The sequence below is a fragment of the Cavia porcellus genome, unplaced genomic scaffold (genome assembly GCF_034190915.1).
Source record: "Cavia porcellus strain 051 isolate PalLab524CR breed Dunkin Hartley unplaced genomic scaffold, mCavPor4.1 scaffold_22, whole genome shotgun sequence".
Lineage (NCBI taxonomy): Eukaryota > Metazoa > Chordata > Mammalia > Rodentia > Caviidae > Cavia > Cavia porcellus.
Window position 1 is genome coordinate 42800771 of NW_026947505.1, and position 19999 is coordinate 42820769.

Consider the following 19999-nt stretch of genomic DNA (forward strand, 5'->3'; position numbering starts at 1 on the left):
TGAGAAAATCTAGCAGATATAAGATTTGACATACAGGATTCTCATTACTGGTTGGAAACATTCCTTCTTACCTTGCATTCTCACCCCTATACAGCTTGTACAGTAGTAGTGTAGTGCTGAGACACACTGCTAATTCAATTTAACATCAAATGGACATTAAAGAAGGATACACTTCACAACTGGTACTGCTTTAAGGTTATATGACTGTTTAGCTATTATCAAATATAGCATATTGTTTGTATAATATGCTTAGTAAAAATAAAGGTTAAAGATATCAATCAATTACAGCATTCTTCCCTTCATTTTGGAGAAAAAGAATGCTACAGAAAAATTTACTGGCCTCTTGTAGTTAATTATATACAAATGAACAATATTTGTATAGAATATATCATCATAATTCTGTAAATGTTTAGTGGAAGCACCAGTATTAAAAATTAGCAAAGAAAGCAATGGAAATGTAGAAAAATGAGGAAAGTATATGCTCTTGTGAAATTCTTAGAATTGATGGCACCAAAATATGTATTTATTAAAATGCATTTTAAACAAATACAACTATAAAATATTGAGAAGTGATCATAATGGCTTCTGGCCTATAAAGAAAAGGTATGATAATTCCAAAACCAGCCACAAAGTCACCACAGTAAACAACCTCAGTAAAGTATTTGTCTACATCATGCAGACTTGTCATTGAGGAACTGGCAAACTGAGAGCCGGATTCATGGCAGGTCAGCAGCAATGGCACTTGAAATGAACTCAGTTACAGCATAAAGGTCATCCACATCTGATTCTCTGGAGGACCCAGGTATCAAGATATAACCAGGTATTGCTAGGAAAGTTGACCAAGCTGATGAATTACATGGTACAATATAAAGATAGCTACTATATGCTTTTTATGAGTAAGAACCTTGACCATCAGAAGGATAAATATTTGCTGAGTCACCCAGCAGGAGACAGAGCCAAATCCTAGGTCTTTATCATGACAGATAGGCTAGATAAGTAGCCTATGAGTATGGGAAAACAATGTCCCACCATGGAGCTTAGCAGCACATGAACCACAGAAGCAGCAAATAGGTACAGAGCCCACTTCCTAAAATTAAATAATTTGCCCCCAAACAAAAACAAACAAATAAACAAAACAGGAACAAGGATCATTTGAAAAGTGGAAGAAAGTGGAGCTGGAGCAGAAAAATAAATATGCCCATGCAACATTTTCACTAAAGAAAGTATCTGGAAATGCTCATGTGGAGAGGGCTTGCCAGGAAGAACACAGAAGCCACCAGGAAGGAGCTCTCAAAGGAAAATTTGCTGATCAAAATGTATCTTGCAACACTTAAAATACTTGTAAGCCTATCCTAGTATAAGTAAATAGTTGAGAACAATAAACAGCATAGTGATATTTGACCTGGGCAAGATCTATTATAGATGGTAAAACTAGTGAGTACAAGCTTACTCAAAAGGAGTATTGTAAACCCAAATATTGAGTTGAGTCATCCAAGTATTATAATCCTCTTTCTAGTTTTCCTCACAATCCAGAAGGTTATATTTGTAATCTCATTTAGATGTTATTGGAATCGTAGCAAGCTAATTCCAATCTACCACCACTAATCCAACCCACAGGCAAGAGTAAAGACACCAAGACATGTTCCAAGCTAAGGGCAGCCAAGGGATCCTAAGTCCAATCCTGGTGAGGGTGTGCAGACAAAGTCCTGGATCCTAGGTCTCTCTCAGCATTTACTATCTTGTGAAGAAAGGGGAGTGGCTAAGACCTGAGTGACCATGAAGATGTGGTGGGGGGATTACTGAGTAACTAATTTGAGCTGGCTGGCCAGGTGCTAGAATGGCATCTCTGTAATTTGCAGAGACAAAGATATGCAGAAGATCAATTTACATAACCCAATTAAGGTAGCGGTGCAATTGTTTTGGGGGGGGCTATCTCTTTGATTTTTTATATATAAAATCTAGTGCCCAGGGAAGTCATAGCCTTTTATCTTGGGGCTGCTATCCAGTTGACATTCCTGAAGCTATTTGCTCTAACATCTGTCATGCTCAATCCTGTATTGTGGAGAGCACTATGTGAGGAAACAGGACTGTCTGATAGCTGTAGATGTTGCATATTAGGACATTAGCACCTCAGCTAGCCTTGTTTGCAATGCACAGGGCCAACTGAAGAGAGAAGGAAAAACCTAGCCAGCCTTTTACATATCAGTATAAGGAAATGAGTCTCCAAGTAATCAAAGTCACAGTAATTGTTTTGGATTCAAAGGGAATCATTGGAATTGTCTCCCACAGGAGAATGTTTTCATGGTTATGAAGGATGTCTCACAAGACATTTATTAATTCCAGAGGGATAAATAGTAAACAATTGAGAAGCCTGACATAACTTTAAAGAAAGGTTAACATGACCAGTAATGAAATGTATTATGTCTAGGGTGTAATATTATGTTTGGATATCACAAACTGAGAAAGGGGCCACCTAACTTCTGGGATATTTTCTGGGATGTATAGCTGCAATCAAATCATGCAAGAATTTCAGGCAGACTACCACTGAGGGATGATCCATAAAGTAACCAAGCAGTATTCTTCCAAAGTGCCAAGATTGTAGAAGACAAGTCTGTCATGAGCGCCTGCCACATAGTGAAGAGATCAGGCAGACACGGCAGGAAAGCACAGTGTCGGGTGGGAAGCTTTTCTGCACTACAAAGTGGGTCTGTATAGACAATTGAGATATTTAACTAATTATATATCAGTGTGAAACTCATTGATTTGATCATTGATTTAGGTTACATAAAATATTTTCAGTAAAGGACACTGAGAAAATGATAGTTTGAAATCTACTGGGTTCTACTGGTTCTGTAATTTTTCTGTAGCCCCAATAAATTCAAGAAGTTTAAAAGACATTAAACCACTTATTTACTAAACAAAATGAAGTTTGGGATTTGCTTCAGATATTGTTTACAGTTGTTGGCAAACATGCCCTGTACTGGCTCACAGTTCAAAAGAGTAGTGAGATATAAACCCAGCAGTGAAGAGCAATACAAAAGGGGGGCAGAGGATGGCTGGCACAAGAAAGCAGGGGTCTTAGCAGGAGAAGCTGTGCACATGAGGCTCGAGCTACAGAAAAAGGCTAAAGAGAGAAAGGCAGCCAAGAAGAGCAGGGTTTGCAAATATGCCAGCTAATGCAGTCGAGTCCGTTTCAGGGCTGGACATCTTCAGCAGATTCCTATTCCCTGTAGAATTATACAGTTGTATTGATAATTTAGCCCATTCCACAAATGTAGATTGCTATCTGATGATTTTCTCTATCAAGACCTGTTTCCCAACACCATTCTACAACAAAGTCTTCATTCTCCACAAGTCTTTTGTGTTGTCATAAATCTTGCATAGTTTGCCAAGCATAGAGGCGCTATCCTGTAATCCCAGCACTCACGAGGCCGAGATAGGAGTATCCTTGCAAATTTGAGACCAGCTTTGGCTACAAAGTGAGCTCAAGGCCAGCCTGAACTTCATAGTGTGATCCTGTGTGAAAAAGACAAAAAAAAAAAAAAAATCTTGCATAGTTCAAAGATATATGAAGCCTCATGGCTCTTGGGGGCACTAAATGAACTTGAAATACATTTTAGTGCATTCGTAGATAATCTTGAGGTGCAACATTAATGATTTAGTTAATGATTAACCTGGCTTGCACTGAGGAACCTGAAAGCAGTGGGAGTGGCTGTGCCTGCTGGATCCAGGCCTGTTATAAAGGCAAGAGGTGCTGCCACATTAAAGCAGCCACCACACTCATCCTAGTTCTTTGAGGTGCCCAGGAGAGAGCAGCCAGGACTTTGCTCAGGTTGGTGTTGCTTGTTCAAATCTTCGTAAATGTTGTTACATCTGTTTCACTGGGAAAATGTTGTTAGCTGTGATACTTAGAGTACTTCATTGTCTTCTGCCTTCTTTGGATATTCAGGGGACAATTAATGCCTCAACCATTGGTTGTTTATGAAAACTCACTGCAGAGAATTTACAAAATGAAGGGAAAGTATTTGATGCCATAAGAAAAGTAATACGACAACTACAGCAGCACCTGGGGGTGAACAGGAGCTGACGATAAAGTTGTGTTCTCTGCTAAACAGGTGGTGTTAGAGGGATTCCCACGAGTCTACACACAATAGTACTGGATTTGTGTTTGGCAGGGTGACATGTGTGGAGAACTGTTTTTCAGTAAAAAGAGAAAGGATATGGGTGGGTGTTTGCCTCTTGAAGCTAAATGTTTGGCATGGAAATCCATTATGTGTTCCTGCCAGTCTGAATCTAAACTTACACTTGTGTAGTTGATTTCACACTCAGTTGTTAATATTCCTGCGTTACTTGTCGTCAGCCATCAAGTAGTAAGCTATTTGTCTTCCTCCTTTTCTTTGCTTCTTTTCTTCATCTACTTTTCTTTCTCCTTCCCTCTGTTGCCTACTGCTCCTTTCCCTTTGATTCCTCCCTCTCTTTGTTTTTCTTCTTGTTTCTCCTCCTCCTTTTTCAATAGTAGTGAAATCAAAGAGTGGTTGGATTTAGTCTCAAATTTGCAAACAAGTTTACATGTAAGAGACTTTTAGTTTAATAAGGCACATGGAGTTACACACAAATTTCTTCCACAAAATTAAGAATGTAAGGTGTTGATTTTGCCCCCCCTCCTCTAAGACTTGACCTAGAGGTTGTAAAAACAGTGTCACAGAGAAGTGTAAGACCTTTTTGTCAAATAAGAGTGTACTTGAATGTCAGATTTCCACATAATGTAATCTTCATAGATACCAATATCTTTACCCAAAAACTTAGTACAATAAAGGTTCTCTATTTTTTTCTGTTTTGAGACAAAATCTCACTAAGTAGTTCTGGTTGGTCTTGAACTCACTATATAGCTCAGGCTGGCCTCAAACTCACAGTGATCCTCCTGCCTCAGTCTCTCAAGTACTGGGATTACAGTCATGTATCACCATACGCAGCTAGTTCCCAATCAAATAATTTTTATGATTTAGTGATAAAAATGATAAACTCCCTATTATGTGACAAGCATTAAATTTGTTAGTTACTTTCCTTATGTTATGTAGCAACTACATCTTTTATAAATTATAAAATAAATTTACAACAGCAGTGGAAACATAGAATTATAGAAAGAAAAATAAGTACCTTCACCCATAACAATAATTTAGGTTTTGATAAGCAGTCAGAAAAGACTAAGAACAAATACAGTCCAGGACCCCAAGTGTTGGGGAAGATCTTTCCTCCTGCCACCTTCTCTCTGTTACAGATGTTCTGTAAATTTTAAGGACCTTTTCAGACTTACAAAGCCTTTCACAACATGTGACCCAGTCTGTTCTGTTTCCATGTTCAAAATGTGGTTAATCACCACCTGTCTAGGTTTGGTGCACTTTCAAGATGGTGGCTGCTGATGGGCAAGAATTTTGGAGAATGAAGTTTCTGACACTTGTGCAATGCTTCCTTAAAAGCAGAAATCCTCCTTCTGTGTTGTTGGATCACTAACCATAACCCTAAAGTACAGTTTGCTTCTGTGTATTCATAACTTCATGCTTTCTCCATTTAGTGAAACCAAGAGACTATCAGTATGTCGGGGAAGCCAGTGCTTCACTATTTCAATATCCAGGGTAGGATGGAGTCCATCCGATGGCTCTTGGCTGCAGCGGGAGTAGAGGTGAGTTGTCAGTTCTTTGTATGTTGGGCCTGAAACTGACCACCAAAACAGTTTTCTAAGTCAAAACTTTTTCTTTTGAGACAAATTGTGACAAGTTTTGCCATAAATAAATATATTCCAACTTATTAATAAAGAAATAAATGGTTTGACCAAATAAAATTATAATTATCTTTCCAACAAAAAGCACATATGCAATTAAATATATTTGTGAAAGAATCAAAAGAGATGTCAAATAATTACAATGTGTAGAATTTATTTTGATTTAAATGAACTTCAAAATATCATTTAGGATATTTATACAGCAATTAAAGAAATGTGAATTCAGTATTAGGTAACATTCAAGAATTACTGTTAGCTTATAGTATGATGTTAGTTCTTATGTTTAAAAATGATCCATATGTTTAAGAGATACACAGATGTGTCTAAAAGTTTTGAAGACCACTTTATTTATTAGTAAGTTTGTAGTGCATAATGTTTCATTCTTCAAGGGAGGTTAGTACATGTATAAAACACATGTTAATTATTTTTTTACTCTCATTCTCTTTTCCCCCTTCTCTCATCCATATATGACTTGATCCCTTTCATTTATCTAAATTTTATTTTAAAGAGAATAAAACCAAACAAAATAGAATAAAGCCAATCAAAACAAAATAGTGAAAGTAATACAGAACTTCAAAACAGAAAAATAGAAATCAACCATGTGGTACCATAATTCCTCTTGTTATTTACAAACTTGCTGACCATAGCATCATACATAACAAAATCAAACAAAACAGAACAGAATAAAAGCAATCAAACAGAGCATGAAATAAAACAAAGCAGTAAAATGGAAGAAAACAAAAGAGTGAGAGGCCAGGTATATCTCTGAGCCAAGAAACAAAGAAAGGATTTCAATGGGTCAGGGAAAGAGGTATTGTCCTTTTAAGGACATTGTGTAGTTTGTGAACAGGAAATGCTACTCTGTGAGTGCTCCCCTCTAGAGGCACCACTGGTAACACTTCTAGGCACAGACCTAAGAGAACCAGACAAAAGTGAGGGGTTGCTAGCTGTTAGAGAGGTGGTCATGGACACTGCGTAGCTGTTGTCTGTCAGGTGCCAAAAGAAATGGAAGGTTGAATGGTGATGTGACATCTATGAAGGGGACTTCTAATGTGACCCCTTTAACACAAATAATAATATGCTGATTTAAGCCTGGGGAACACTCAATCCTTCATAAATGTATGAATCCTCATTCTTTCTCAGTTAGTCAATAAACAAGTGCACAAACTAATCCAAGTGGTGTGCTAGCACTCTTCCAGGTTTGTTCCTTCTATAAAGGAGTAATCAAGTTTCACCATCATCCAGACAGAAGGTTGATGTTCTGATGTACACTTCAAATTTCTGGGAAGGATGAGTTCAGCAAAGGAGGGGGATGTAGGGGCAATGTCGTCAGCACGGAAGGCTTCCTCTTTTTCTTCCCACCATGCCTGAAGAGAGTGGTGGACACGGGCTGCCTGGAGACTACTGCTCAGGTCTTCTGGGTTCTCATTGCCCAAACCTTTCAGCCTCTCCACCCTTAACTATCTCATCTTGGTCATCCTCCTGTGGTGACCAAACATGATCCCTAATGCTGTGTAAACTGGTGGCACATACTTTTGATTGCCTGCATTAACTGTTTTAGAGCAGGGAAATCAATAACGTCTATACTACTAAACAATTTAGGAATCTATTTTCCAATTTCACAATGGTTTCATGATGAAAAATTCCTCTTTTAGACTATGAGAAAGAAAAGAGTGATATCATTTCCATAAAGGGTCCTCTGGGAACAGAATCTTAGTCATTGGTCCATGATATACACCATGATGAGGGCACAAAAGTTCTGTTCTTATAGCACTGGACATTATCGAATTCTACTGGGAGACTAAACACTTGTGAATAGAAAAAATTTCCAGACTCTACCTTCAAGGGACATCCCTCCCAGATTGTGACCTGACCATGGATGTTGTCAAGGCAGAGATGAACTCTAGACATGAGCAGCTGTGTATGATTATCTATGTGATTTTCTTCTTCATTTCTTTTGGTATTGGAGATTGAACTCTTGATGTTGTGCTTTCAGGTAGGAACCTATTCCACTGAATTAAATCTCTGGACCATCATTTTCTCAAGAATCTAGCATAAATTTTCACTTGGCCATAAAAAGACACATTTGCATTCCACGTCAATCTTAGAAATTTTTACTTCTTTATGTTAACCCTATTTCAGGGACAACTCAAGCTTAAAGACTATAACATTATGGCATGAACTAATAACATTTTATTTACTTTTTCTACTTTCAGTTTGAAGAGAATTTGCTAATGGGTCAAGAAGATTTGGAAAAGTTAAGAAATGGTAAGATTGGGAATCTGAATGCTTCTGATGAGGATTTCAAGAATAAGCTTTTAACATTTATGACTCAGGTTTCTAGTCACTGAGACATAATATCTACCACTCACAATTCAAAGGAGGACAGGTTTAATTTGAGACTCACAGTTCTGAGGATTCAGGCCAAGGTTGACTTCCTCCAAGGCCAAAACATTGAAGTAAAGGAGTGTGGCAGAGAAAATATGCTTAATTTGGCCAGGAAGTAGAGCTAGCAGAATGGTGCCAGAGATGTATTGCCGAGGTGCAGACATATTCTGCTAATCTTCTAGGGATTTCTTAATCCAGTGACATAGGCATATCAGAACTAATGCTTATAAATTCCCCTTGAGAACTTTACACCCAAAGTTTAATTTCCAAATAAAAATAATAGCAAGTTCATAATTCCATCTTACAGAACACAACTATCACACCTACAACTTGAAAGGAAATATTTTCTTCACAAAGTCTCAGAGGTTCCAGTATTTTCAAAAGCCAAAGGAGTGTCTTCTGACACTCATGGCAAACTCTGAGCTGTGTTAGTAAAAAACAAGTTCTGTAATTCAAAAGTAAATTGATACAGGGTAAATAATCTCATCCTAAAAAGGAGGAATAGGAAGAAAGAAAAATCAGATCAAAGATTGAACCCTACCAAAACAAGCATGAAGTCTATAATCCTATATCAGATAGTTGGGGTACATAATAACAAAATGTGAGTTCCAAAGGTCTCGGACAGGTCCATCCCTTTGACCTAGCCAGTTGTAGCACAAATGGCTACTCATGGCCTGAAACTTTTCTCAGCTGATGTTTCATGTTTCTGGCACTTCTTACTTTCTGGTATCTCTACTACACATTTGGCTTCATTCTCATAGTGTACCACACTGCTTTCTCAGCAACTTTTGCCTGGCTTCTTAGGTCTTCTTTTTTAATCTGGGTGGAAGCCTCCCTGTACATACAACTCTTGCATTATGCATGCCAGAAAAACAACACCATGACGACAATGCCAAGATTGGCTTCCAGTTAGAAGGGTAGCTTCTACATACCCTTGCACCATGGTTGCTGTAGTCCCTGAATTCCAGAAGGGCTGTGCAGGGTAAACTTATTCCCAGGGTGACAATATCCTAGTATACCTTTCTGAAGCAGGAATTCCAGTGGCTCACTACTGAAATGAAATATTTACAGATTTGTTTATTTGAGCCTGTAGTAGGTAGAATCTTCCTGATTTCTGAGGTTCTGTCAAGTCATTGTTTTTCTTGTTCCTATTTAAATTACTTAGTTCCTTTTCACAGGACCAATCTTTTCAACAACCACACCTCTTTTAATCCTAAATTTATATATGGTTCCTATTGGGCCAAAATTTTGCCTTTTTAAAGGAATTGTGCTGAACTATTAACATGTAGCAACTCCACATAAGAAATGTGAACAATACAAAAAATCTTCCCAACAATATCCCATCACACAAAATAAAAAACAGAAATAACAGAAGCAACAAGAAAAAAACAAAAGCAAAAAGAAAGGAAGGAAATCCAGAGATAGGTCTATGGGGAGGGAAAGAAGGGAAAAGGGATGAAAAACAGCATTAAGGCAAGTGTGGTGGTGCATATCTATGATCTCAGCTCTGCTGAAATGAGCCAGGAGGATCACTGAGAGGTTGAGTCCAACCTTAGCTATGTAGTGAGTTGAAGGCCAGCCTGAAATACATGTCAAGACCCCGTGTTAACAAAAATAAAAACAAAAACAAAAACAAAGAATTTGAAATATTTTGGGTATGTGTACCAAATTCATACAAAGAATGAAGGGGTTTTGTACTACACAAACTTTCATGCCTTGTATCTAGATACCCACTCAAAGCCTCACGTGCTCATAGATTGGGCTTCTTGGAGGTGCCTGAATCTAGAGTATGTGAGTATGGGTTAAGGGTGTACAGTAAATGTATTGGTCCACTGGTTGCATCATTCTGGGTGGGAATAATGGGCATCCAGTTTATAAGCTTGTAGACTGTATGAAATAAAATGGAAAGCAGAAGGAAGACTCAGTGCCTCCTGCCTGCCCTGCCTTGGACTGTTTCTCCTCTGCATTAGCTCTATGCTGTGTCTAAGTGATGAGACAAAAACTAAGGCACACAGATATTAGTCAAATAACATTTTTTAAAATTCAAAATTATTTTTTCTTGACTTTTTGCCTCTAATTCTTATGAGAAATCAGTCTAAGAGCAGTCAGAAGTACTCATGGTAGAAACTCAAAGTTGAACTATCTTGAAATTTCTGCCACTACATTAATTACTGACCTTAATTGCAGTGTCCTGAAAAGTCTCAGGACATGGGCAAATGTAAACAGTATCTGTTTTTGTACCACAGTGTAATACACATGGATTTTAATTCAAATACCAATGGAGCTTTTGTTCCCACATAAAAAATCCTGAGTCTCGCCTTTACTATCTGCATTCTGGTGTTCTGAGCTTTAAGTAGAATTGTTCAACAAGATCTGTTTATAGTATTTTAAGGTTTAGAATTTTAAATATTTTTCAGCTCCTCTCACAAACCAAGACTTCTAAATCATATGGTACAGTTTCCGTAGGTATCTCACTTTTCTGGTACCACTGTTTTGCATTAACTTTCTCATCACTGAGACACATAATTTGACACCCACAATCTAAAGGAAGAAAGGTTTGTTTTGGTCCATGTAATCAAGGAATCAGTTCAGGACTGGATTACTTCAAGGCAGAAATATCATGGCAGAAGTGTGTGCAAGAGCAAAGATACTTAGATTATGGGAAGAAGGAAGCAGAGAAGGGTAACAGTGTGAGAGATGAAGGAGCCATATAGAGTACTGAAGAACAGATAAACATGATTCACCTTGACACACCCAAGATCTTGCTCTACTAAAACTGTAGACATTCCTTAAACCAGTGAGGTCAACATATCATGCAATGCCAACACATTGGAAGGCTTGTAGAAGAGATGGTACAGAGGTAAAAAGTAGTAACATGTAAGGAATGTAGTTCCTGAAGGAGCTCTACAAACTCTCTCAGTTATGAAAAAGACTAGACCTCTCTGAGGATACACAGCATTATCTCCAGGGCTCTCTAACTGCTCTTCTCTCTTTCTTTACTGTGATGGGGTTACAGTCAAGTCAGGGTCACACCTTGTCCTGCTAGTGAAGCACACACAGGGCCATTCATTAGATGACAGGAGGAGAAATATATGGGGCCATTGTCTTTTTTCATTTATTGCATATGAGAAGTAAGTATCTCAGAACCATCGCAGGCTTGACAGAATACGTGGTGACATCTCTAAGTAGACACCTCCCACAGAACCTACTTTAAATGTCATGATCATTATAAGACTTATTTTGGAAATTTTCCACTTCAAATGACATCCAAGTGTCAGTCTTGTTTCATCGCTCTACACATTTCTAAAATATTCATGAAAATAAATAATACACAAAAAATCACAAGAGATATAGCATGTACATGGATGGGAAGTAAAAGACAAATGAATAAGCAAAGATAGGCATGGTGGTGCATGCCTATAATCCTAGTACTCAGGAGGCTGAGGCAGAAAGAGCAACACAAGTTTGAGGCAGGTCTGAGCTACATTAGAGTACAAGGCCAGCCTGAAGTACACAGTATGACCCTGTCTCAAAACACCAAAACATGGAAAAAAATCAGTGAACTAAAAAGCATATGTAAGAGAGACAGGAAAATGATAGACTACTGGAAATTAAGAACAAAATTCTGTTTTACTTGAAGGTGACCAAGGAATAGTTTTTTCCCCATTAATCACTTCCATGATCATTTTTTCCACCTGAAATAGTGGTATCTATTGTACTTCACTGTTTTTTCTTTCTTATTTCCAATAGATGGTCTTCTGATGTTCCAGCAAGTACCCATGGTGGAGATGGATGGGATGAAGATGGTGCAGTCTAGAGCCATTCTCAACTACATCGCCACCAAATACAACCTCTATGGGAAAGACATGAAGGAGAGACTCCTGTATGGTATATTTTTGGTTCTTACATGGGAAAATGATACAGGGGTGATTTAGATTACATCTTTAGCAAGCAAGACCATGGCAGGAGGATCATGACTAGTAACAAAGCGGTCCTGGATAGATATAGTGAGATGATTGGGGAAGAATACAAGATGAGATCACTATGTTCTATAAGATTACAGAAGAGTAAAGTTTGTAGATTAGTATGACTGATTCTATCAGAACATGCTAATCCTCAGACACAGAAGAGTTTTCAAACACTGGTGAAGCATGAAATCAAGAGGATGGTAGACTCATAATATCAGGTCCTCAGGACATTATAAATGGGTTTTAGCCAATAGCTTGGGACAAGTAACATGTGTTTGAGGATGATGAGAAGTCTTGGTGTCTGAAGAGCCCGAGTTCCAAAAAGTATAATATTGAGAAACTGGCACCTAACTTACCAGCTAATCCTATGGACAGGTCAGCTTGATAAGAGTTAGTGGCAGCCAGTGCCCATGTTGTATGGGCCACCTGAAACTTTCAATAGAATACAACAACCTGGGTGAATCTCAAGAAACCAAGTCCGGGGGGGGGGGTTGGAAGTACTCTTCCTGTTTTGATGGAGCTGCTTGATTGAAATAATATACTGTACAGAATTGATGGCAGTTCCTCAAAACATTAAGTGCAGAGTTATTCAGAAATTTCTCTACAGTGGTATATACCCTTACAAAATGCATAAACATTGATACATTTTTTATCTTTTTGAGACAGTGTCTTGCTCTGCTGTTCAGGATGGCCTTGAGCTCACTTTGTAAGCTCAAGGTGGTCTCAAACTCACAGTGATCCTTCTGCCTCAGCCTTCCAGGTGCTATATACTTGTTTAGATATATTGTTAGCAGCATTATTCATAATTTTCCAAAGTAAAAGCATACTGAAGATCTATAACACAGGAACAATAAGTGAAGGATAAATAAAAGAACAAAATATGCTAGAGGCAGACAATGGTAATGCAAAGAGAGGAAGTGGTGATGCATGATAAACAAGGATACACATTGCATTGTTTTATATAGAGTAAGAAAATGAGACTGAAAAAGTAATTTGTTCTGTGACTTTGCATGAAATGTTCACACTGTTAAAGTCTATAGAGATGCAAAGTGCTGCACTTTCAGAGAGATGAGCAGTGACTGCCCATAGCACAGAACACTTTTGCAGGTGAGTTAACAAAATATTTGAATAGTGAATGCTAATGTTTTCAGAGTTCTATGAATATGTAAGAATACCAAATATTAATATTTCAAGCATGGACAATTTAGCTATGCGAAGGTGTGACAATAAAACTGTCAAATAAATTTTTAAAAATGGTTGTAGGTACAGCTTGAAAAATCAGAAATAACTGGCTTCCATGGCATGCATTAGTTCAACTAAATTTAAGAAACACACTGAGGAAGGGGCTAGATTAGTGACGGTGAAACTTTTCGACCTCTCAGTGATAGCAAACAGCCTGCCGCAGCATATATGTCTCTGGGCTGGACAAAGCAGAGTCATGTGCGATGGAAACAAGGCCAGAGTTGGAAGAACGTGTGTGGAGAAGATTGTGGAAACCTGTTTCATGGGAAATAATTGGGAAACTTGTAACATTGGACATGGCGATGAGCCTGTGCTGGGTAAAAACGATATGAGACAGCAGACACGTGCCTGAAAGGTTGTGCCAGGTGTACTATCATGAGTCTACATTTGAAGCACATAGGATACACAGGAGGTTTTGCACGCACAAGGCACACAGCTGCAAATGCTGTTTATACTCTCAGTGATGATATGCAGTGATTACATCAAGATCTTCCTTCATTGTGACTCTGGTCCCTCCATAAATGCTCTTTGTTACTGGTACTTGGTCATGAATATGGCAAAAATTTCATGTATTTTCTGTAAAGACTAATAAGGAAAATTTGACTGTTGGATGTGCTGTCTTTCAGCATTGATATGTATACAGAAGGAATGGCAGATTTATTCGAACTGTTCATAAAACTGATGTCAAGTCCCACGGAGCAGAGAGATGCTGCAAAATCATTGATTAAAGACAGAGCAAAGAATCGTTTCTTCCCTGCCTTCGAAAAAGTAAGTGAGTCTGCTTAGGGTTTTTCTAAAATTCGGAGGTCAGGAGGAACAGGGCTGGGTGCTCCCAGAGCCTTCACCTTTACATTTGGTGAACCTTTGGAAAACCAGAGCAGAGCCTGAAGGTGAAGGAATTATGTAAGGGTGGACTGGAAAGCCACATTGTAGGGTAATCACCAAGGTATAATTTTCGAGTCAATGTTCACTTTGTTACACACGGTTTAGAATTCAGCACTCAACAGGATTTCATGGTCATAAGACAACTTGGAGAGTAATAGTCTGTGAGTCACACTCCAGGTTGTGTGGCCCCTGAAGAATGGCCTGAACTTTCATTCCAGAGCAACTTGATGACAACAGTGGATCTCAAAATGTTCTGGCCCAAGTACAGGGAGACACTTGTCTTTACAAAGTATATTGGTAGAGGGAAGGAAAGAGGGGACACTAGGGGATTATAAAAGATCATCTACAGGACTGAGGTACATGGCTCCAAGACCTGAGATGAAAGACATGCAAACTAAGGAAATAAAGGTCCATCGTTGCAGATATAGTCCCTACCTTAGTTAAGGCTTTGTGAAGGTAACAAAAGAACTTTTCAAAAGGACAATCATGTGAATTTAAGCTGAACAGAAACAAAGAACCAGAAATGATTATAAGAGACACAAAAGTCCTGCAAATGTACTAGAGAACTAACCCATCAGTACTCATTTCATAAAACATTGCATTATTTTTCCTTTATTCAATGAGCCAATCTATTCCTGATTTTATCTAATAAAAGAAAGGATAATCTTAAAAGCGATCCAATCCTCAATATACCTCTGTAGAGTATGTGGTGCTGACAGCTTAGGATACATCACAGGGTGACAGATTCTCAGCTGCAAATTAAATCAGGTACTATGCAATCAAAGCACTCCGTGCAGAAAATGGACAGCGTATATTATACTAAGACATTTGATATTGTATTCTATTTTTATATGAAGTAACTATTCAAAAACATGTTAAATGTTTCAGAGAAATTACTACTTAAAAGGTGCTATCATCTGCTTTCCTTTTTATCCCCTATGACAGCACTTAGTGCTAAAATACTTAATAAGAATACTTTCATAAGCCTTAGTATATAAATTTAAACATCAGTGAAAGTTGAAATAAATGCAATACTGAATGAATGCATAGTCACTGCCCAGATAACAAAACTAATACCCAGCAGATCCGTCATGTCTCCGTCCAGCAGTGAAATGCGTAACTTCTCATGCATTACAATTTAAGTTGCAGCATCGGCTCTGTTTATTCCTTGAGAACTCCTCATGGAGATTATAGTCTACTATAAAGAAGGAGCAAAGGGGATAATGAGTTTGAGTTCCCTCAGGTTAGCTCATATCCCAGAGAGATAGCCAGGAGTTGAGGAAAGCAGAGAAGGGAGAAAGGACGGTACTCAGGTGACCGCAGTGGTGAAGGGAGCCAGCATGACATTAGAGCCAGGGCTCCTGGGAGATGCGGACAGAGGAGGGGAGAAGCAAATATGCAGATTTCAGGTTGTGAGCAAATGGAAACATGGTACAGCAGAAGCTGAAGGCTTGGTATATGCAGAAGGTGTGGGCACAGGCTTGGGCACAACTGGGGCGTGGATATGAGAATGAGAGTGGCACCTGGGTTTGATGTAGGAGTGAGCAGAGGCCACTTCTTAGCCTCCCTCATGGGTCAGGTGAAAGATCTGGAGCACCAAGCAAACTAAGGGAGTCAGAAGAGGCAAAAAGTCAGGCTGAGAGGCTCAGGGAGAAATTAGGACCCAGTCGGCACATATTTATGATTTTGACTCCTCAAATTCTCCAGGTATTGAAGAGCCATGGACAAGACTATCTTGTTGGCAACAAGCTGAGCAAGGCCGATATTCTCCTGACTGAACTTTTGTACATGGTTGAAGAGTTTGATGCCAGTCTTTTGACCAGCTTCACCCTGCTGCAGGTGACTATTCCACTACCCTCACAGAGGCAGCCCACATCTCCCACTATGAATCTCATTTAGTTCCATAGTGAAGTTTGCACCTCCAGCCTTCTCCAGGCCTTCAACTTCCTTCCCCGTGCCTCCAATGTGAGCGCCTAGGCCTTGGATATGAGATAGGAAATTAATCTTTTTGTGTAAGGAAATGTAAGGTGTATGCTACTTCAAAATTATTTTCTGTCTAACAGGGCAAGTGCTTAAAGCCCTGTGTCTTCCGGCTCCACCATTGCCCTGTTTACCTGATGTCCTTTCCTCTGCTCTGGCTTTCACTACCAGGGGTTGTGTATTTCTCTCCATAGGTCTGTCCTCCCAGCCCACACAGCACCCTACAAACAAGCAAGCCCTACCAGTACCATTAGTGCGAATGTTGGCTATGACTAGCCCCTGATTAATATTTCCTATCTTTTTTTCAACTTGAGTTTTTCTAACTCTACATTTCCTTGCTTAGATACATTTATTTGTTTATATCTAGCAGACACATTGTTCTCTGTGAGTTGCGAGGATAAAAATCAAGTGTTTATGTCTGAGAGGACAGGGATAATTACCACTAAATGAAAAATTAAAAGGTGTGTTTCAGGAAGTGCTATTGAGCTATGCTTTCTGCTTCTTGAATTCTGTTCACTGTGTGTTTCCAGCTCTATACTGCAGCTGATGGGTTTTTGTAGGGGTGGGATGGGGGCTCCCAGGGTTTTGTTAATAGTTGTTTTTGAAATTAAGATCTGCCATGAGATTTTGATTTGTATGTTGCAGGCTCTAAAAACCAGAGTCAGTAACCTGCCTAATGTGAAGAAGTTTCTGCAGCCTGGAAGCCAGAGGAAGCCTTATAGTACAAAAATATACTAAGAAATGAAAAAGAGGTTCAAGTTTTAATATAGGTGGTAATGATCAAGTCATGTATATTAAACTTCTAAATATATAGCAATAAAATTTTTGTGTATATATAGACCTCTGTCATTTCTAGATTGTATATCACAATGCAATAACAAAATTTCTTTAAGAAGACTTAACATTTATTTTCTCAATTAGGTTTGGATGTGTAACTGAATTTCTAATTTCCTTTTTTTTCCTGGTCTTTTTGAGACAGGTTTCACTATGCATTTCAGGCTGGTCTTGAACTCACTTTGTAGCTCAAATTCACTTTGTGGCCTCAAATTCACAGTGATCCTTCTGCTTCACTGAGTACTCGGGTTATAGGTGTGTGTTATTACACCTGGCTCTAATGTCCTTTTATAGGGAGTAAAAATTTAATTAAAAATTCTAATTTTCTTAGTTTCCAAGAATTATCCAAAAACATCTGTCACACAGTCTATCAAAGAGAGTTTACAAATTTGCATTTTAAAATGTCACAAGTACATAGAAAATGCTTGTTACTTGATGTAGCATAGCCGAGTTTTCCAGCAGAAATAATTTACTATAGACCTCTATTCAGTTCATGAAATCCTCACAGTCTCTTAGATATAGGGGTTGAAAAATGAATTAGGATATGATATGTAACGTACGTGTAACAATTTCCCACAAGGAAAGTAAACATTATGTACTACACACATGTACTAAGAACATATAAATAAATAAATATAGTGGTATTTTGGTTCATGAACTTAACTCATTCCAGAATTCTGGGAAAGATGACTGGGTTGGTATTCATGGGTGGAATGGCTGTGATTGCGTTCATCACCTGATGTGAAGTTCACAAAAAGAAAGCAAAGTTTTGCTGAATGCTTCTGTTTGCAAACTTGTTTTTGAATAGAGTTGTTTGTGAATTGAGGCATTACTGTACATTATTTAATTAGTTAAAATCAGTTTACAATGATTTGCAAAGATTTGAATGAGCATCTTTTCTAAAACTTTTAATTGAGTGCCTCAGAGAGGAACATTTAAACCATTTATTTTGTGCAATAGTATGACCATTTATTTATTTATTTTTTAAAAGCCAACTGAGACCATGCAGTGAAATTGGTACAGAACTTCACAGCAGGTTACCAGAATAACAGTAATAGGTATCACAGTATATTTCGTTATCTTTACAATAGGTGTTCTTTCAATCACATATATCAAAATAAAATGAAACACAGAACATTATAAAATTTATCAAAACAGAATATTGAACAGAGTAGTACTATTAATCAGAATAAAGTAAAACAGTAATAAAAATATTTGCCTTCAAAGAGATAGTAGAAGGAAATCCCCCTTACGTGCTATGGTCAACCTCTCAAGAGATGCTCAGATTTCGGGTTCCCTTTTGCTAATGGCGGGGACTGGAGAAGGGTGGTAGGGGAAGTGGGATGTTTGACTCTAGGACATGCATCACTAGGTTCACTATTGCTTAGCAGAGCAGGGAGGCAGGCTGGTTGCTTGGTATCCCAGCATCCTAAGTTCCAATATGGTGTGGATCTCAGGAAACACTGGTGGTTCTCCCCCCGGAAGGGCCACAGTCTGCCACACTGCCACCGCTCACCAGGAAGGCGAGCTGCTTTCTTGGTTTCCCAGCGTCCTAAGTTCCAACATGGGGCAGATATCAGGAGACACTGGTGGTTCTACCCTTTGAGGGGCCGCGATCAGCCACACCACAGCCACTTACCAGGGAGGGGAGCTGCTTCAGTATAACTATTTAATTCTTCTTCCAGTCAATATGGAAACACGAGGTCCCTGAAATTATAGGACAGTTTGCTCACTAACTGGACTGTACCAGCTTAGTGAGAAAGGAGTAAATAGCACAAAAATCCATGAGGAAGTTTTGTGAGCTGTGGAACCAAAAGGAAGATGGCCTTTAAAAAGCTCTTTACTGATTCCTGGCTCTTCTCCATGTGTCACAGCATCTCATTCAGGTTCCTAGAAAAATACTGTTTGCTAGAAGACCAAAACTTTTTCTCAGGGTATAGGTGATAATTTAAGAGTTGTTTGTTATGCTATCTTTGGGTACCTCATTCTAGGGATATAAAAATGGAGGCATTAGAAAGCTAGTGTGTGAGATTAAGTGACATGAGAATACCTAATAATAAGGGGATAAAAAGACATTTAGTGTGTTGGATATTCTGAACCTGTGCCCAGTATAAAAGGAGAGAATGTAGGAGTTCATGCTAAAATTGCTGTTTACAGAAGTGGTGAAAAAATTGCTGTAGATGGAAATTTGTCAGAATCACAAGCTTGGAATTCCCAACTATGTATTGGCATGATTAATGCCTTCAGTTTTTTCTTTAACCCTCTAGCCTTTGCAAGAAAGGTGTCCCCCATGGCCAGTAACCAAAATCTATCTTGCAACTGGATAATATTTATGATATGTAGTTAGTCTTCTGTTTGTAACAGATGGTTTGTGTTTTGCTACTAAGTGGTGATACCATTGGCTTTTCTATGTTTCTTTAATGCTAGTGTGCTGTAATGTTAGGCAGAATTTTTCATAAGCAACTGTCAGAATCTTGCAGGTAAGGGCAATCCTGTAGAACTATTGGATTTATATAGGAAAATGACCTGGATGTATGATTTCAATGAAATTAAAAATCATTCTCTTATTGTACATTATCATGTTCTCAGTTCAACAAGAATTTATTTATTTATTTTAAAGAGGGTAAAACAACACATAACAAAACAGATCAGAAGAAAACAATGTAAGTAACACAGGATTTCCATGCAAGACAACAGGAGGTCAACAGTGGCTCTATCATAACATCTCATTTTCTTTTAAGTAATTGTTTATATCTTCACACACAATGAATTCATACAAAACAAAACAACATAAAACTGATCAAAACAGGATAATGAAGGCATTACAGGTCTTCAAAACCAGATCATAGGAAAATCAACAATGACTACTATAATGTCTCTTGTTCTCTTCAAAATTGTTGTCTATACCTTCATGTATGTTGAA

General features: G+C 38.3%; 1 protein-coding gene across 1 annotated transcript; it reads left to right on the forward strand.

Annotated features, from left to right (window-relative positions):
* The first annotated feature begins 3698 nt into the window (after nt 1-3698).
* On the forward strand, nt 3699-17734 carry LOC100715674 (glutathione S-transferase A-like). The gene is made up of 7 exons (XM_013148887.2): nt 3699-3832; nt 5573-5680; nt 7996-8047; nt 11918-12050; nt 14004-14145; nt 15970-16101; nt 16888-17734. The coding sequence occupies exons 2-7, from the start codon at nt 5594-5596 to the stop codon at nt 16978-16980; spliced, it is 639 nt and encodes a 212-aa protein (XP_013004341.1). The 5' UTR covers nt 3699-3832; nt 5573-5593; the 3' UTR covers nt 16981-17734.
* Nucleotides 17735-19999: the final 2265 nt, after the last annotated feature.

Bases quoted from the DNA above. Each gene is read 5' to 3' on its own strand.
- LOC100715674 (XM_013148887.2), top strand. From the start codon at position 5,594: ATGTCGGGGAAGCCAGTGCTTCACTATTTCAATATCCAGGGTAGGATG. The intron at 12,051-14,003 runs GTATGGTATATT...GCTGTCTTTCAG, and splicing joins GACATGAAGGAGAGACTCCT to CATTGATATGTATACAGAAG. The intron at 14,146-15,969 runs GTAAGTGAGTCT...CAAATTCTCCAG, and splicing joins TCTTCCCTGCCTTCGAAAAA to GTATTGAAGAGCCATGGACA.